Raw genomic sequence first — 19,897 nt, 5'->3', positions numbered from 1 at the left:
CAGTAATCTCAGGATAACCCACGGAGGAAGCTGGGAGGAATAAAGAAAGACAAGGAGGGGGTATTCCCTTGTGTAAAGACTCAGGCATCGATCTTGGGCCCCCAGGGAAGTTTTTGGGAACAAGTGAGGCCAAACACTGGAAATTTTTGGCTGGTGGCAGCGCTATCAGATCCAAGCTGGTAATTAAGCTTGGAGGTTTCATGCAGGCACCCACATTTTGGACTCTAAGGTTCAGAATTAGGAATTATGCTTATGACAGGTGGAGTCACAGCAGTCAGGACTGGACATTCCCCACCGTGTGCATCTTTCAGCTCACCTATGACAACGAGGCTCTGCCCTGTGCACTGACGGGCAGGGCCCCAGACACTGTGGCGACAGCAACGTGATCCTGCTGCCCAGGGACAGGCTGCACATCCACCGCAGCTCCCCATCCCAACGGCTCCACGCCCCCAGCCCCGTCTGGAGGGGGCACAAAGGGGCCAGGACTGCGCTGTAGCCGTGAGGCCCTGCTGAATGGCCTGGAGTGGGAATCTGCCCCCCAGCTCAGTTTAACACCCTGTTCAGGAAGCCTAGCTTGGTGCAAGGGGTTGGGGTCTAGCTGTGAGCCAAGCAGCATCTCCTGTCAGACCCTCATCTGGTCACTCCTGGCTTTGCACCTGCAGCGTTTGCCTGCACACTCAAGAGGGCTGTTGATGCAGCCATGTGGCCAGAGGGCGGGAGGGTTTGGAATGGTCAGGCCGCTGGTGTCCGGCCAACCAATGTCTCACTGCTTCCTAGTGCTCCACGGCGGGCTGTGTCTTGTGTCATACCTCGATTGTAGCTTCTGGGGGCAGGGACTGTCTTTCTGTCCCGTGGCACCACGGGGCCCGATACGTGGCTGGAGCTCCTAGGCACCACAGCAATGCTAATAATAAATGATAATCACTCTAAGTGAGCTCAGAAGCTGGCAGGGAAGCCCAGCTGAAGGATGAAAAAAAGAGCATCGTCACCACCCCTCTGCCGGCCGGCGCGCACGTTACCAAGCACCACACCTGATTGCTGGAATGCTAAGCAGGCGCAATAAGCTTTATAACTAAGATTATGACTTTGCATAAGTGCTTCCTTGTGCAGAACCCCATCTGCTCGGGGCTGACTGAAGCCACCCCCACAATCCCCTATGCTAACACAGCTGCCTCAGCCCAGTCGTTAGTCCCCTTACGTGCAGAGAACATGTGACGAGGTACCTGACTGTCCTTAAGGGGTCCCACCTGCAAACCTCACACACACAATCCTTGTGTAACCAACATCCTGTTGGGGACCAAGGCCAGGCAGCATCAGAACCAGTGCTGCCATTACAAACCTACGGCATGTTCTAGCTTAAGGCACGGTCCTGCACAGATGCTGAGTGCTCTGAACTCCCACTGGAGCCAAGGGCGGCTGAGCGTGCTCAGCACCTGGCGGAATCAGCCCCTTCCTGTGGCCGGGCTTGCAGAGATCTCAGTAATCCCCTGTACTGCGTGTCTGATGCAAGTGGAGCAGGACGTACAGCATGTCTGAGCCATGGAAAGAACATGGCAGCAGCTGGCAGAAAAGGGCGAGCCCAGCTCAGGAAACTGGACGGGACACACCCAGCTTTACATTTCAATGGTATTTAATAGCGTGCCAGAGGAGGGACCCATGCAGGCCCCCCCAAACCCTCTCCCACCCACGCTGCATCTATGCCACAGAGAGCAGCATCTGCACTTCACTAAGTCGACATTGCACTGTCCACTCCATCACCAAAGCAAACCTGCCAGGGCATGGCTAGGCCACACTGCTGGGGTGCCAGGGGAGAGCTAAACACGCAGAGCATCACCTGTGAGTAACACGCTGCAGCACGACATGAGCCAGCACTGCTCAGGACAGGAGTCATCCCCAGCCAATGCAACAGGAACCTCCGCAACTTGCTCTCGGAGAGGCTGAGAGACTGTCATGCTCTGGAAATGCATTTGTTCAACACAAACATCACCCAGGCATTGTTTCAGCATGAGTCAGTGACTGTCAACGCTCCAGCACCATCCTGTTTTGCTGTTTGGAGGTTTTTCCCCTAACTCTGCAGGATATGAGTGCAGGCTCTGGGCCGTTTCCCATCTGCTTCTCTCTTACTATTACATTTCCCGCAAGCATTTGTACTGATACTGCCCAGCAGCTCAGTGCTCCGGATCCTGGCCTCTGCACTGAAAGCATTTTATGGTTACAAAGCCTAAAAACCAGAAAACAAAAATTCAAATGGCTGGAGTGAGCAGGAACATGGGAGGCATGGAGGGGAACAGCAACATTTCACTTCAGCGTTGAAAAAATCATTCTGATTAATCACCCCACATCTACTATGACAGGGGCTGTCTGTGTAGATTCATAGGTCCTAAGGCCAGAGGGAACTTTGTGCTCAGCTAGACCGACCTCCTGGATAACACAGGCCAGAGAACAGCTCCAACACAGAGAAGTTCCGTTAGAAAAAATATCCAGTCTTTATTTAAAAAATGTCAGTGATGGTGGCTCCACCATGACCCTTGGTAACTTGCTCCAGTGGTTAGTTACTGTCACTGTTAAAAATTTACACCTTATTTCCAGTCAGAATTCACCTAGCTTCAGATTCCAGCCAGTGGATCCCATCAGGCCCTGTCTCTGCTGGACTGAGGAGCCCATTGTTAAATCTTTGCTCCCCATGCAGATACTTCTAGACTGTCACTAAGTCACCCCGTAACCTTCTCTTTGTTGAGCTAAACAGACTGAGCTCTTTGAGTCTCTCACTATAAGGCCTTGTCTCTAATTCTTTGTTCTTTGACCCCTCTTCAATTTATAACATCCTTCTTGGACAGTGAACCCCAGAACTGGACACAGGATCCAGAAGCAACCACACCAATGCCAAACATAAAGGTAAAATAACCTCTCTGCTCCTACTCGAGATTCCCCCATTTGTGGGTCCTAGCCCATGTTGTTGCTGTTGATCACATTAGCTCTTTTGGGCCCAGCATCACACTGGGAGCTCATGTTCACCTGATTATCCAGCAGGACCATCAAACCTTTTCCAGAGTCACTGCTTCCCAGGCGAGAGCCCCCTATCCTGCACATCTGGCCGACATTCCTTGTTCTTAGAGCTATACATTTGCATTTAGCCGTTCTAAAACCCCTATTATTTGCTTGTGGCCAGTTGACTGAGCGATCCAGATTGCTCTGTATCAGTGACCTGTCCTCTTCATTATTTATTACTCCTCCAATTTTTGTGGCATCTGCAACTTTATTTTTAATTCCAGATCATTGAAAAAAATCTTAAACGGTACAGGGCCAAGAATCAATCCCTGTGGTACCCCACTGGAAACATACCCGTTCAATGATGATTCCCCATTTACAGTCACAATTTGAGATTTATCAGTTAGCCAGTTTTTAATCCATTTAATGTGTGCTATGTTAATTAATTGTTGTTTAATCAAAATGTTGTGTGGTACCCAGTCAAACACCTTACAGAAGTCTAAGTATATTATATCAACACTATAATCTAAATCTATCAAACTTCCTATAAATCCATGTTGACTTGCATTAGTTACATTACCCTGCTTTAATTCTGGATTAACTGAATCCCATATTACCCATTCCATTATCTTGCCCATGTTCCATGTCAGGCTGACATATCTAGAATTATCCAGGTCAGGCCGTTTACAGTTTTTAAATATTCTGGTCTTCTGGAACTTGTGCTCCAAGACTTATTGAAAATCAACACTAACAGTCTAGCAAACTCCTAAGTTAAGAGCTTGGATGCAAGTTACCTACTGATTGTAAAATGTCTAACTTTAGTAGCTTCTGTTTAACATCCTCCAGAGACATTGGTGGAATGGAAAGAGTGTTATCACCATATGCTGAGACTGCATCATCTCTTGTTTCCCTTAATATAGCATAGAAATATTTATTGAACACTTCTGCCTTTTCTGCATTGTTATTGAAAATTCTATCATCTCCCCCTACTAATAGACAAATACTATTATTGGGGTTCTTTTTGTTTCTAATATATTTTAAAAACTCCATCTTACTGTGATTAACTCTGCTTGCCATAGAATTCTCCTTGTGTCCCTTTGCTTCCCCTATCAATTTCCTACAATTCCTAACTTCTGATTTATCTTCATTACTATCAACTTCTCCGATTTTCCATTTGTCATATATTATTATTTTTATATCTGCCTTCACTTCCCCTCTAAACCAGGTCAGTTTTTTAACCAGCATGGCCTTCTTCCTCAATTGTGGGATTGTGCCTTTTTGGGCATCTAGTTTGGTGGTTCGTAAGACAATGTGAACATGTGATCATAGGCAACAGGGCAGAGGTGATCTGACTCCGGATGGACAGGGAGAATGGGGTCAACGGAAATCTGACAAATACATGGGTAAGGGTAACCCCAGACCCACGATGGTACGAACTCAGGCATCTTTAGGGTCTTGTCTATACTATGGGATTCTCTGTGTGTTTTTCTGTACAGCTGTGAGCATGCAGGCATTTTTACCGCTGTATTATTCAGCCTTGCCCAGTGCAGGTTTTCGTGACCTGCTGCTAAAGATGCCTAAGCCCTGTCTGCAATTGCGCTGACACTGCTGCTAGCACAAGTGCAGCTGCACAAGAGACACTGCATTTCCTAGCATAAGCAGAGCCACAGCACACGGTCCTGGGCACGGGCCGCTGCTTGCAAAAACACTATCTGACCCAATGCGAATTTGCGCCTTGTTGCTGGACATGGATTGCAGAACCGTGAGCAAGCAACTTGAGGCCAATCCCTGAAATGCAACTCTATGAGCGTCACTCTGGGGCTGCAGCAGCATCACAACCACAGGGGCAAAACAGTCACAAAGGGGAACTGCCAAAGTTGCAAGGGGGCAGGGAGGAAACCACAAGGAAAAAGTAGGGCACTCCAGGCCTGTAGCCAGCACAGCCTCAGACACTGCAAGCAGCACCTCCAATCCATCCCTGGGTCACAGGGCACACGAGAAAGGACCTGGCTGCGGTTTTGATGCCTTGTTTTTCTGTATAAATAATGCACCATTTCTGTCTTGCTTAGAACTGGCGCCGGCAGCACCAGGCTCCGAGCTACTGTTCTTGTGTTGTTTGTTTGCGTTTCTGTTTGCCATATCTTTCACCAAAGGGGGTTTCAGTGCTAATGAGCGAGAGGGGTTCTGCAGGAGTGGGTGCCCTGGCCACCTCACAGCTCTCCATACCCTGGATGGTTTCAGGATGGGGAGTCTTGATTTTTTAATACTGATAAAAACAACGTAATCCAAACCAAACACGAGGATCAGTCAGAAGCAAAAACTGATGTGAAAACATGAAATAGGGAAATAAACAAACACCCACTGGCCTGTCACTGCCATGAATATTCGCTGGACACCACTCCGCAGTCTGCCAGCAGAGAGTAAAGCACTACACCCTGTTCAGTCCTCCCGGGGATGGCCCATCGTTCATGGACTTGGCCCAGGAACCACAACCTTGCCTTTACAAGATCACTTGCAGAGAGAGGTTAGCAGGCTGCATCCTCCACAGCTACCCAGAAAGGGTGCTCCAGCATCAGCCACCCCACCCAGGGACATTCTCCCTCTGAGACATTACCAGAAAACAGTCACATTTTGTTCCATGCACACGGACTCCTGAAGTCTACACTGCTAACACTATACAATGATCTCAGTCTGACGTTAACCTTGAAATCTGACTCTGCAACACCATCACACTCTCTGTAGCTAGTCCCTGTGGTGTATTAACGTGGTACGACAGGTGGAGCTGGATTTACTGCTTAGGGCACTGAAATCCTCCACATGTGCCCAGAACAGGTACAGCAGCATGGCAAACTCCCCGCCCCCTGACCTGTAGGGGTCCCCCAAGGGGAGCACAGTGTCTCGGACCCTGGCTGCAGACACAGGGGAGATGAGTGCCATGCTCATAGATTCATACCTAGAAGGGACCACAGGGTCATCCACTCTGGCCTCCTGCATCACACAGGCCAGAGCCCCCTGCCCAGTGACTCCTGTATCCAGCCCAATAGTTAGGGCTCTACCAAATTCACAGTCTATTTTGGTCAATTTCATGAACATAAGATTTTTAAAACAGTAAATTTCATGATTGCGGCTATTTAAATCTGAAATTCTACGGTGTTGTAATTGTAGCGGGTCCTGACCCAAAAAGGAGTTGGGGAGGGGTAGCCACAGGGTTGTTGTAGGACGGGTTGTGGTTCTGCCACCCTCACTTCTGTGCTGCTGGTGGTGGCGCTGCCTTCCGAGCTGGGTGGCCAGAGAGCGGTGGCTGCTGGCCAGGAGCCCAGCTCTGAAGGTAGCGTCGCCGCCAGCAGCAGCGCAGAAATAAGGATGGCCTGGTATGGTATCGACACTCTTACTTCTGTGCTGCTGTCTGCAGAGCTGGGTGCTCAGTCAGCAGGCGCCACTCTCTGGATGACCAGCTCTGAAGGCAGCAGCACTGAAGTAAGGAATGGGATGATATTGCCAACCTTACTTCTGCACTGCTGCCTTCAGAGCTGGGCACCTGGCCAACAGCCACCACCCAGCTCTGAAGTAAGGGTGGCAATACTGCGACCTCCCTACAATAACCTGGGGACTCCCCCAAAACTCCCTTTTGGGCCAGGACCCTCAATTTGAGAAATGTTGGTCTCCCCCGTGAAATCTGGTCTTTTATGTGCTTTAACCCTATACCGTATAGATTTCACGGGGGTAGATCAGATTCCACCTGTTTTTCATGGCCGTGAATTTGGTAAGCACACGCAGAACTGGTTTGGACCTCCTGCTCACTCGGCCCAGGCTGCTGTGGAGCGGCCAGACAGTGAGGGCTTAAATGTGGCCAGAGCCAGCTTTGGACTAGTGAGCTAGAGGTGACAACGGAGCATCATATCCCATTGCCACTCCTCTCCCTGAGCTATGCACCTGCATCACAGGGCGCAGCAAACAGCCCTCTTCATGCCAGTTCCACTCACAAAACTGTTAAGAAAGCAAAGGGCTTTACATGGAGAGGGATCCGCTTAGCCAGAACATGTTCCCCACGTGGTCCTGCTGGCTTCACCAACCACAGAGGGCGAGGAGGGCTGTGCGCAAAGATGGGCCCCGGTACCACAGTCATAACTCTCTGGATGGGTGCATGGATTCGACTGCAGGGTGGGAGCCAAAGTCAGGAAACAAATGATACTGTGACTGCACATACAGTCTCTCTCAATCAGAGCAAGTTTGCTCTAATTACAGATAAGATATTTTCTCACTGCCAGCCCAGCAAACTCAGCCGGGGGCCTGACAGCCAAGACTGGTTATTCCTGGCCTGTGCGTTCTCCCTGGGAACACAGAGCTACAGCAGGAGCTCAGGGACAGCCGGCTGGTGATTTGCCAGGCAGGATGCATGCAGTTCACTCTGCCCCGGCTCTCGTCTCACATCCATGAGGATGCAAGCAGGACACTGGCATCGCATAGGCCTCTGCAAAGTAAAAACACCCCCAGGTGCCAGGCACTCTATCCAGCACCCAGCTCCCATGCCACCCCTGGCTTACAGTGTGTGGCCAGAGACTGCTGCACTCCACTTAGCCCCCGATGGCATCTGGGCCCGTGGGGATGGTTGCCAGGCGGCACAGGTGAGAGCAGCCCCAGGGCTGGGGGTGGCAGGGCTATGTCCCAAGAACCAGGTAGCCCCCAGCCTCTTGTCTGCTGCACAGAGACTCAGAGCAGGAGAGAATCTGGGTCTTTAATTTCCAATATTAAGAAAAATCCATTTACACTTATAAACAGGGTGGATAGAAATCACTGATTTTTTTTTATTTAAATCGGATTTTTTTGATGAAATATTTTTTTAGGAAAAAAACTATCTAAAGATAGTTTACTTAAGACACATTATAGCTCAAAGATATCTCATCATGCAATAGGGATTATAAATTCTAATTGTGTACTATGAGACAATATATTCATGTAATGTTTAAGAAAAGTTTTGTAAATGAGTTCCAATAGTTCATGGATTAGGGACCCAATCGTAAGGGGTTCCAGGGGCTTCTGTATAGATTATTTAGGTTGATCTTTCTATCTGCTCAATGGGACTCAGTGCTCAGTCTAGCAGATACCATCAGAGATGCTTAGTTTTGCAGTTCTCAGACTGTGGATTTGTGTCTCCAGAGATAACATGCTTGTTAACAGCTAAAATGTTTTTAAATAGATCAATAATATATAGAGTTGAGAAATAACAGACTTCAACTCTATTGTCCCTCTGCAAATTTGTGTACATAGTCAATCCCTTACCTCTCTAAAAGTGCAAAGTTTCAAAAAGTTCAATGAATAAAAGATTGTTGGGGGAGGGGGTGGGTGGAACAGATCTGGACTAGGCGAAGAAGTCTGGAGATAAATTTGAGAAGCGAGGGACATAGGCTCATTTTGTTAAAATATTATGTTTGCTGTTTAAGAAAAAAATCCAGAATACTTAATGTTGTTGTTTTAGTTAAATAAAACAATTTAAATGTCTGTCTGGTGATGTTCTCCTCCTAATACCGCATGGCAAGAAAATCCTTCAAATACTAATGATTAACCTGTTGATTTGGAGATAGTTCACCTCCCAATGACTTCACAAATATCTGCTTCAATTACCTTTGGTAAATGAAATAACCATACATTCATTTTCTGATACAGCTGTAAAACTAATCTGAAAAGTTTTCAAAATAAATCACTGTTTAAAAATGTACAGTGTGTACCTTCTAAAAATGAAACCTACAGTTCTGAGTTGTGAAGAATACGTATTAAGGTTATAACAACCAATAAGAATGAACTTTTATGTAGAAAACCATGAATAGATCGAGTCTTCCTGACTAGTGATTTAAATCATGGTTTAAATAACAAATCTTAAACATCAGCATGTTTCCTTTGGGCACAAGTCTGCCGTTCATTGCCTGTCTGTTACGCAGACTGGGCACGGGAGAAGAATCCACGCCATGTTTGTGCACCTAGCGCTGAGTTTATCACAGCTCTGGCCAGCCAGCAGCGCACATAGTCTGGTTGGGCTCTCCTCAGAAGAAGATTTAATTATTAATGCCTGTTACTAACATTTCCAGGGCCACCCAGAGGACGCAGGGGGCTGGGGGTCTTCGGTGGTGGGGGGCCCCCACTTCGGCGGTAATTCGGTGGTGGTGGTGGGGTCCTTCCGCTCCGGGACCTGCCACCGAAGTGCCCCGAAGACCCACAGCGGGGCCTCCTGCCGCAGAATTACCGCCGAAGCGGGACCTGCTGCTGAAGTGCAGCCAGGTCTTCAGCTGTAATTTGGCGGCGGGGGACTCCCGTTGCAGGTCTTTGGGGCACTTTGGCAGCGGGTCCCGGAGCAGAAGGACCCCCCCACCGCCGAATTACCGCCGAAGACCTGGCTGCACTTTGGTGGCGGGTCCCGCTTTGGCGGTAATTCGGCGGTGGGGGAGCGGAAGGACCCCCCGCTGCTGAAGACCCAGAGCGGAAGAAGCTCCGGAGGCCCAGGCCTTGCAAGAGTTTTCCGGGGCCCCCGGAGTGAGTGAAGGACCTCACTCCAGGGGCCCCGAAAAACTCCTGGGGGCCCCTGTGGGGCCCTGGGCAAATTGCCCCACTTGCTCCCCCCCTTTCGGCGGCCCTGAACATTTCAAATGGAAAGAGACATGAAGAGCTGTTAATTTCTGATCGTTCCCTGAGCGCACACTCATTACAACCAGCAATTCTAGTCTGGGGAGCTGAGCTGCTCCGCCTGAGAACCCTAGTCCAAGCCAATCCGGTACAAACAACTCATCAAGGCATCTCACGGTGAGGATCTGGCTCAGCCTCGATTACAGTGAAATTTGAAATTCATCTTTTGAACAGACAAGGCCAAATTAAATCAATTTCCTTAAGTACTAATCAGAACATTCCAGATCCTTAAAAAATGACAAATTCTGAGCAGCACTGCTTCTATGTGAATTTTAGTTTAGGGAGGACATCTTCAAATGGGATCTGGAAATAACACCACAGCAACCTGTTTTACTCATTTAGTCTGAGCGCATTTTGCAGAAAGCCGGCCACATGCGTCATAGGCACAAAGGGAGTAATGATACTGATCCACTTTGCAAAGCAGTTTGCTATTCACTAACGAAAAATGCTGTATCAGAGCTAGGCGCTATTGTCGTTAAAGGCAGGACGTTATGGCTGAATTTGACGGTAGACGTGCACTCTCCTGCTGCATTCAGAGATGAGAAACAGTACCCATAGGGTAGCAGTGCCCCCTGGCCCTCGGCACACCAAGGAGTCAGATAGAACAGGCCAAAGCCTGAAGTCTTTTCTTAGGCCGTAATTTAGCAAAGCCCTTGCTCAGGTCTCCCTGAAGTCAATGGGAGCTGCAGGTGCTCTGCTCTTTTGTAAATCAGGCCACCTCTAGAGATGTGCCTAAGTACAGAGTTGGAATTCTGTCTACGGGCCCTGTGATACAGCATGGCCAGAGGGCAGCATAAGAGTGTTAGCAGGGGGTCTTATTCCCTGCCAAGGGAGGAAGGTTTGCTTTAAATTAACTAGAACAGCTGTGGCCAATTAGAGCACCTGACTCCAATTAGAGCACCTGACTCCAGTTAGAGCACCTGACTCCAATTAGAGCACCTGACTCCAATTAGAGCACCTGACTCCAGTCATGGGATATAAACCCCTGCTTCAGTCAGACAGGGGGTGGTAGTTGAAGGAGAAAGGTTGGATTGGAGCAGAGTGCAGATTGCAGAAGAGAAGAGTTTGTCCAGAGAGAAATAGAAGGTTTGGAGGAGTGCTGCGGTGGATTGGGAAGCCCAACAGAAACCCTAGGTAAGGGGCACCAGGCTTGTATAGAAGAGAGGCGAGAAGCCCTTCACAAGCTGACGGGTATGAGAGGGAAGTAACCCAGGGGAAGAAACCGCTAGTCAAGTGGTTCACCACAACCCCAGGGCCCCTGGGTTGGGACCTGGAGTAGAGGGCGGGCCCAGGTCCCTCCCTCTCCACTCCCCTCCTCCAAGGACACTAGGGGAGTGATTAAGAACTGGTTCAGAGGCAAGCAATATCGCCCTGAACCTACCCCAGAGAAGAGAAAGCGCGAGACCCAGAGAACTGTACCGGCAATTTGCCACAGGCCCCCAAAGGAGCTTTGCCCCAGCAACCTGCCCAAGTTCACCTAGATCCGTGCTGTGATTAGCATTCGGGGGCTCCTGCAGCGACTCCAGGGCATGGTGACCAAGCTCCAGGCAGACTGTTAGGAACCAGGGCACAAACCCCAGACTGGTTGCGAGTTCTACACTTAGATTTCACCAACCAATTAGCAAGTGTAAACTCTCCAGCCACTGTCACAGTCTTCAGTTGGAGTCACAGACAGTCCCTTGGGGACGCCAATCTGTCTCGCCCCCCAGGTGTGATAGATGGGCCCTTACGCCATGGATCACAGCAATATTCAGGTTACTCCCAGTCCGAAACGAACACCCACTTTCCCCAGCTCAACTGCACCTTAGAGCTCACACCAAACGACCACGCTTGTAGCCAGTCCTATAATGAATCAATGTATTAAACAGGAAAAGGAAACAAGAGTGTAAAGAACAAGGGTAAAGCAGGTAAACGTACATACACAAACGAGCTACAGTCTTAAGCTTCCAAAGGTACTAGAAGCTTCTATAAAAGGCAGGCTCTATATGTCCTTTAGGGCTAACCCAAGCTAAGCACTGGGGTTCTCTTGCTTGTGCCTAGAAACCTTGCCCCGCAGAGTCCAGTCCTCCTTCTCAGCAGTTTTAATTCCCATCCCCCCATGTGCCCGGGGCTGTGAACTCAGCTGATGGGAGGAAGCCACTTGCAAGACTCATCTTCACTGAGGTGGGGGAAAAGCAGAGCAACAAAGTCTGTTGTCCTCTTTCACGTTCCACACTGGCCCACCTGGTGTCAATGGGCCTTCCCCGCTGGCCAGGATGTAACGCCTTCTGTTGGAGAGCAGCACTTTACACTAGTTAATTGTCTCTCCCCTGTCTGGTGATTATGCAGTCACAGGGGCTTACTGTACCAATGCTTGAATAGAAAATCTGCATCCCATATTACAAGGTAATATGGGAGATTAATACAGGCAGCAACTCACAAGCATACAGTACAGTCTAACACCAAACCCATAGCCCCCAGATGAGCCCGTCCAGTCAGAGCTGTGGGTGTGTCTGTGCTCAGTTGGGACCTGGGGACCTTGGTATGAGCTGGCACCTGGTCTGCCAGCCTAGCACCACTCCCTGGTCTGCGCTCAGATCACTCCCCTGCACCTCTCTTCAATAACAACTTTCTCTCTGCACACGATGGAGCCTGGCATTGCCCTCATACCACCGTCCTTATCGTTTGTGTTTTAGGCTTGTCTGTCCCAAGAACTGCGGTGAAGTTGTGGGGATTCATCAAACTCAAGGCCACTGTCTGAAGCGTTTCTTCGCTGCCACCATTACAGGCCTTGTGTACAGTCATTAGAGGTGAGCAAGGCAGAGACACATCCCTTGGTATCGGTTACTGTGTACCGTGGTGCCGTGGTGTCCCCGAGCAGCCGGCCTGCCAGGCTCCCGGTCCCTGTGGCTCTTTCACACAGCAGCATGGGTGGGGTTTGGTTTTAAAGTCCATCAATGGCTGTTAGCCAGGATGGGTAAGGAATGGTGTCCCTAGCCTCTGTTTGTCAGAGGGTGGAACTGGAAGGCAGGAGAGAGATCACTTGATCATTGCCTGTTAGGTTCAGTCCCTCTGGGGCACCTGGCATTGGTCACTGTCAGTCGACAGATACTGGGCTAGATGGACCTTTGGTCTGACCCGGTACGGATGTTCTTATGTTTAAATAAGGGTTTGTAACCCCTGTAAACCTGGCAGGAGGGGGAGTGGCAGATGGGCATGGCTGCAGGGACAGGAAAATAACCTGACATACCTTCAACTCCTTTAAAACAATGGATCAGGTTCCCATTGCACTGGATAGTCTTGCATCACCACTGACGCTGTGCAGCTTGGAGCTTGCTTGAGGTTCCGGGGCAATGTCACCCTGATCACGTGAGACCAAGCTGTCAGAATGGCTCAGCTCTCAACCGCTGGGCCCTTCTGAACACGCGGCTACTTACTGAGGTGCCATGGGGAGCTCTGTGAATCTCTGGGCCTTGTGGGTGCACACTCACCTCTGGCTGTGACGCGGGATGCCAGAACTCTGTTACCTTCACTTTCCAGCTGCTGGGATTTGCAGTAGTGAAGGGTGACAGCCCTGGAAACCCCGGCCCCTCGTTATCCACCAGCCTCACTCAGTCAAGGAAGTGAAAACATCCATTTCCTACACCTCACTGATGACCTGAAACATGACCCACATTTCTGTCTCTGAAAAGGAAACAGGACCTCACTCAGGGTTTCCTTCTGAGCACAAGTTACTAAACGGTGCCAAGAGACACCCACGTCGGACAATTACTGTGTGAGGAGCACATCAGCGTGTGAATCCAGATCCATGATCCCACTGAGCTCATGCTGCAAGAGGACTCACAACATGAAGCCAAGGCATAGCTTGGAGACGGCCCCTAATCACACAGAAAAACATAAGAACATAGACATAAGAACATAAGAACGGCCGTACCAGGTTAGACCAAAGGTCCATCTAGCCCAGTATCTGTCTACCGACAGTGGCCAATGCCAGGTGCCCCAGAGGGAGTGAAGCTAACAGGCAATGATCAAGTGATCTCTCTCCTGCCATCCATCTCCATCCTCTGATGAACAGAGGCTAGGGACACCATTCTTTACCCTTCCTGGCTAATAGCCATTTATGGACTTAGCCACCATGAATTTATCCAGTTCCCTTTTAAACATTGTTATAGTCCCAGCCTTCACAACCTCCTCAGGTAAGGAGTTCCACAAGTTGACTGTGTGCTGTGTGAAGAAGATCTTCCTTTTATTTGTTTTAAACCTGCTACCTATTAATTTCATTTGGTGACCCCTAGTTCTTGTATTATGGGAATAAGTAAATAACTTTTCCTTATCCACTTTCTCCACATCACTCATGATTTTATATACCTCTATCATATCCCCCCTTAGTCTCCTCTTTTCCAAGCTGAAGAGGCCTAGCCTCTTTAATCTTTCCTCATATGGGACCCTCTCCAAACCCCTAATCATTTTAGTTGCCCTTTTCTGAACCTTTTCTAGTGCTAGAATATCTTTTTTGAGGTGAGGAGTCCACATCTGTACACAGTATTCGAGATGTGGGCGTACCATTGATTTATATAAGGGCAATAAGATATTTTCTGTCTTATTCTCTATCCCCTTTTTAATGATTCCTAACATCCTGTTTGCTTTTTTGACTGCCTCTGCTCACTGTGTGGACATCTTCAGAGAACTATCCACGATGACGCCAAGATCTTTTTCCTGACTCATTGTCGCTAAATTAGCCCCCATCATATTATATGTATAGTTGGGGTTATTTTTTCCATTGTGCATTACTTTACATTTATCCACATGAAATTTCATTTGCCATGTTGTTGCCCAATCACTTAGTTTTGTGAGATCTTTTTGAAGGTCTTCACAATCTGCTTTGGTCTTAACTATCTTGAGTAGTTTAGTATCATCTCCAAACTTTGCCACCTCACTATTTACCCCTTTCTCCAGATCATTTCAAGAGGATTATGATGTTTTAGCAACGAGGCCAAGTCCCAGGCCAATGACTCTCACTGGAAGCAGTCACATTTCCTTAAAGAAATCCCAGTGCTCTTGGAAGCTGTTACACATATTTAAAAAGATCTGAAGCCATGTGAACGTCTCTAGTTCTAGTGATCCGAGGTGCTGTGTGTCGGAGATAGGGAGAAGGGAAAAAAGTTTCTCTCTCTAATCTCCTTTGTCAATTTCTACATGGTGTGTAAGATCAGCCAGAGGCTCCTCGGAGGCACTAGCTACCCAGCCAGGCTCCCCACTGGTTATGTGACACTTTCACCTGGCAACAGCGCAGAGAAACCAACACAAAGGCACTGGAAATGCCATTTGCTTGCCCCCTGCCAGGCCTTGTGACTGTGACTGGAAATGTTTTTGGCACTGTTGGAGCAGGTCGTGCCTCAAACTCCTGGGTTCTCCACCTGGGGCGAGCTTGCAAAGCAGGATTATTGAGAGTGTTAGCAACGTGTAGCCTCCAGCATTCGTACAAATGTGTCTTAGAGCAAAGGACGTTTTTCAGTACAAAAATCATTGACTGCAACTGAAATCAGCACCAGCAAGCGCAGTAGCCTCCAGCACATGTGAGAAATCCACATTTACACAATATGCAAGTCAATATATCCCAGCCCGTACACTCAGCACTCCAGCAGGACCCTTCAGGCGATTCAAAACCTCACTTTCCTCCCTCTGGTTCTTTCTTTTCACTGCAAGCACAGAACAATTCAAGTGCAAGAAGCCAAGAGTGGCTTCTAATATGGAGGTGCTCCATGTCTGAAGTCAGTGATCCCCTGGCTGGGGTCCCTTGTTAGCATTGGATGTGGTCTGAATTCAGTGCAGGCAGTGGAGGGTGTGACCCATTTACACCTAGCATCACTGCAATGCTGTGCCCCCAGCCCCAGCAGAGAGGCCAGGAGAAGGGCCGCGCTGCGCAGAACCTGTGATTAGAACCTGATTCGGCTCAATGATCAGATTAGCAAAACACACATGCAGCTGTCACACCTGCACTCACTTCGGCCTGGGGAAACGTCGCTGCTCTGACAGAACTGAATCTTTGTGGCCAAGGTTTTGGGTGGCCCAGAGTTAGGCTCCTAAATCCAGCCGTAGGCACCTAAAGAAAAGCGACCTTAGCACCCAGACGTCACAGCGACTTCTCTGGGAGCATGGCTGGGAGCCAGGCCATGTCTAGGGAGCCTATGTACGGACTTCAGGAACTCAGCTTTGCAAGTTTTGGCCGCTCTGTCCAAAGTGACACATGGAGTTAAGGCCTTAGGCAAAGAACAGCGTCCTGCATGTTTCTCTTCATACGCAGATACCAGCCTCTGAATAGCCCCAACACACAGCCCCAGTAAGCAGGACTCATGGGATCTCTGCACTCTGCTCTGCAGAATAAGTCTCCCCGCGAGCACAACACAGGGACACCAGCTGCTGTCTCCCCACCTCTGCTGAGTGCCACGCCCACTGCCGTACCTGTAAACAGGCTGCATCTCTCTGGCTATCCCAATGACAGCTCCTTGCAGGAAATGGTCAAACTCCTCAAACAGCTCTCGGATATTGGTCTTGTACTTCAGGTCCAAGTCCAGCTGGATTATCCGTTCTATCTCTAGGAGAGACAGAAAAGAAAAATCAGCAACACGAGGTGACAAACTCAAGCAGCCGTAAATCAGTGGGGACGTCAATGGGGCTATCGTGACCTCGGTAGCTGGGGGACTAATCTCCTCAGGGACAGACTAGCCAGAGGAATCAGGAGGGGGATAAACTAACAGCATGGGGGAGGGTAAAAAGAGGGAAATATGAGCCTCCAGTCAACACAAAATTGAGATGTTGAAGATAAAATTAATGAAGGAACCAAAGGCCGTGGAGAGAAGAAATTCTTAAATTGCCTACACACCAGTGCGAGGAGCCTGGGTAACCGTCACGAGGAATCGGAATTGCTCATCATTAAGGCTACAATTTTGATGCGGAGGTAGCAGAAGTCACGGAATCCGTGACTTCCAAAGACCTCCGTGACTTCAGCCCCAGCAGCTGGGAGCTGCAGGGCCCCGCTACCTCCCCAGGCAGCTGGGAGCTGTGAGGTACCACTGCCGCCTGAGGCACCAGGCTCCCAAGCTCCCAGCCACCATGGGCAGCAGGGGTACCCTGCAGCTCCCAGCTGCCACAAGCAGGGGTGTACCCTGCAGCTCTCAGCCTCCACAGAGGACAGGATGATCCACGCAGCTCCCCGCCAGTTGTAGCAACAGGGGAACACCCGCGCCTCCCTGCCAGCTGCCGTGGAGCAAGGGGACCCTGGAAGCTCCCCAGCTGCAGGGCAAGGCAGCTCCCTGGACACTCCCACAGGGCAGGGAGACCACGGCAGCTCCCCACTGCAGTGGTGAAAGGGGGATTTCCACAGTTCCCTGCCACTGGGGAGGGAGCAGGGGGACCCTGAAGCTCCCCTCCGCCACTGGGGGCAGGGGTACCCTGGAGCTCTGAGCCCTCATGAGTGGTAGGGGGGCCCAGAGCTCCCAGCCCCCCTGCCACAGCTGCCCAGCCCCGTCCCATTTTATCATGGATATTTTTAGTAAAAGTCAGGGACAGGTCATGGGCAATAAAGAAAAATGCCCGTGACCTGTCCCTGACTTTTACTAAAAATATCCATGACAAAATCTTAGGCTCCTCATCGGGAGCGTAAATGCCACCTAGCTGGCACTGCTGATACCTGGTGGGGTGATGCCAATCACTGCACTGCTACAATCAACGGTTATCACCTACTGCGAAAGGACTGGGTAGGCAAAAGAGAAGGGGGAGGGGCATTCTGTGTCAAATATGGTATCGGCTGTGTGTGGGTCACTGGTAATGGGGGGAGGGATAGCTCAGTGGTTTGAGCATTGGCCTGCTAAACCCAGGGTTGTGAGTTCAATCCTTGAGGGGGCCATTTGGAGATTGGTCCTGCTTAGAGCAGGGGGTTGGACTAGATGATCTTCTGAGGCCCCTGCCATCCCTGATATTCTATGATTAACTCAGAAGACAGTGCTCTTGAATGCTTATGGATCAGTGTCCAACGGATCAAGCACAAGATGGGCATATTAGCTGGTGTCTGCTACAGATCCCAAATTACACTAGGGAACAGGATGACGGGCTCCTTATGCACCTATCTATAATGTGTAGGAAGAAAAGCTGTGTGATCATGGGGGACTTCAATTTGAGCAACATATATTGCAGGTCTCACGCTGCCAGTACTAAAACATCCTTGGAATTTCTAAACATTATAGATGACAATTTCCTAACCCAAGACAGGGGAATTCTTTATTAGACTTTGTCCGAACACAACACAGAACTAAAAGTTAATGGTAACTTAAGTATAAGTCACCATGATTGGATCACATTTATAATGTCCAAGCACAATAAATTTCAGACCAGTTATATATACTTGGTGTTTTAATAGGGCCAATTTCACAAAGCTGAAAATGAATATGAGCCAAATCAGTTGGTAGGAACAATTTAATCAGAAAAATCTGAATGATAACTGGGAATCATTTAAGAATACTTTACTAACTGCCCAAAAAAACACAATCCCACAACTGAGGAAGAAGGTTGTACTGGTTTAAAAAACCCACCTGGTTTAGAGGATAAGTGAAGGCAGCCATTAAAAATAATATATATTTACACACATACACATACACCACAACAAATGGAAGAATGGGAAAGTTGATAGTAATGAATATATATCAGAATTTAGGAACTATAGAAAACTGATAAGGGAAGCAAAGGGACATAAGACGTCTCTGGCTAGCAGAGTTAAGGACAATAAGAAAGCATTTTTAAAAATATACTAGGAACAAAAAGAATCCTGACAATGGTATTGGTCCATTACTAGATGGAAATAGTAGAATTATCAACAATAATGCAGAAAAGGCAGGAGCATTCCATAAATATTTCTATTCTGTATTTAGGGCAAAAAACAGATTTCTGCAATCTCATTGTATGGTGATGATAACACTCTCTCCATTCCACCAATGTATCTGGATATTAAATAGAAGCTATTAAAGTCAGACATTTTAAAATCAGCAAGTCAGGGTAACTTGCATCAAAAAGCTTTAAAAGAGCTGGCTGAGGAGCTCGCTGAGGAGCTCGCTGGACTGTTAATATTGATTTTCAATAAGTCTTGGAGGACTGGGGAATTTCCAGAAGACTGGAAGAAAGCAAATGTTGTGCCAATATTTAAAAAGTGTAATCAGGATGACCTGTGTTCATTATAGCTCTGTCAGCCTGACATCGATCCCAGGTAAGATAATGGAGTGGTTGATGTGAGACTCGATTAATAATTAAAATAGAGTAATGTAATTAATGCATATCAACATGGGTTTCTGAAAAATAGAGCCTGTCAAATTAAGTTTATATATTTTTGATGAGATTACAAGTTTGGTTGATAAAAATAAGACCTCACATAAGAACTTAAAAATGGCCCCAGTGGGTCAGACCAAAGGTCCATCTAGCTCAGTATCCTGTCTACCGACAACGGGCAATTCAGGTGCCCCAGAGGGAATGAATGGAACAGGGAATCATCAAGTGACCCATCCCATTGCCCATTCCCAGCTTTTGGCATACAGAGGTTAGGGACACCATCCCTACCCATCCTGGCTAATAGCCGTTGATGGACCTATGCTCCAGGAACTTATCTAGTTCTTTTCTAAACCCTGTTATGGGGTACGTCTACACTACGGGATTATTTGTAAAACAGATTGTATAAAGTCGAATGCGCACGGCCACACTAGGCACATTAATTCGGCACTGTGAGTCCATGGCCCGAGGCTAGCGTCGATTTCTGGAGCATTGCACTGTGGGTAGCTATCCCATAGTTCCTGCAGTCTCCCCCGGCCCATTGGAATTCTGGGTTGAGATCCCAGTGCCTGATGGGGCAAAAATCATTGTCGCGGGTGGTTCTGGATACAGCCTCACCCCTCCCTCTGTGCAATTAGCAGACAACCGTTTCGTTCCTTTTTTCCTGGGTGAACTGTGCAGACGCCATAGCACAGCAAGCATGGACCCTGCTCAGCTCAAGACAGCAATCATAGACGTTGTAAACACCTCACGCATTCTCATGCAATCTATGCAAAACCAGGCGAGGAGGGGGCGGTTATGGCAGCGCGGCGACGAGAGTGATGAGGACATGGACACAGAATTCTCTCAAACAGTGGACCCCTGCGCTTTGGAGATCATACTGGTAATGAGGCAGGTTCTAGCTATTGAACGCTGATTTTGGGCCCGGGAAACAAGCACAGAC

The 19,897-nt window shown here is 48.7% G+C and overlaps 1 protein-coding gene across 10 annotated transcripts in view; it reads right to left on the bottom strand.

Moving 5' to 3' along the window:
* The window catches only part of XXYLT1 (xyloside xylosyltransferase 1), a 95,855-nt gene that overhangs the window by 20,737 nt on the left and 55,221 nt on the right, over window positions 1-19,897 (bottom strand). For all 10 annotated transcript variants that reach the window (XM_032778130.2, XM_075069039.1, XM_032778132.2 and 7 more), the window contains one exon: window positions 16,105-16,237. In XM_032778130.2, coding sequence (XP_032634021.1) covers window positions 16,105-16,237 — 133 coding nt within the window. The remainder of the gene's footprint in view (window positions 1-16,104; window positions 16,238-19,897) is intronic.

This window comes from Chelonoidis abingdonii, chromosome 8 (assembly GCF_003597395.2).
Source record: "Chelonoidis abingdonii isolate Lonesome George chromosome 8, CheloAbing_2.0, whole genome shotgun sequence".
NCBI classification, from domain to species: domain Eukaryota; kingdom Metazoa; phylum Chordata; order Testudines; family Testudinidae; genus Chelonoidis; species Chelonoidis abingdonii.
The sequence above is the reverse complement of the archived record's forward strand: the minus strand, read 5'-3'. Positions and strand labels throughout refer to the sequence as shown.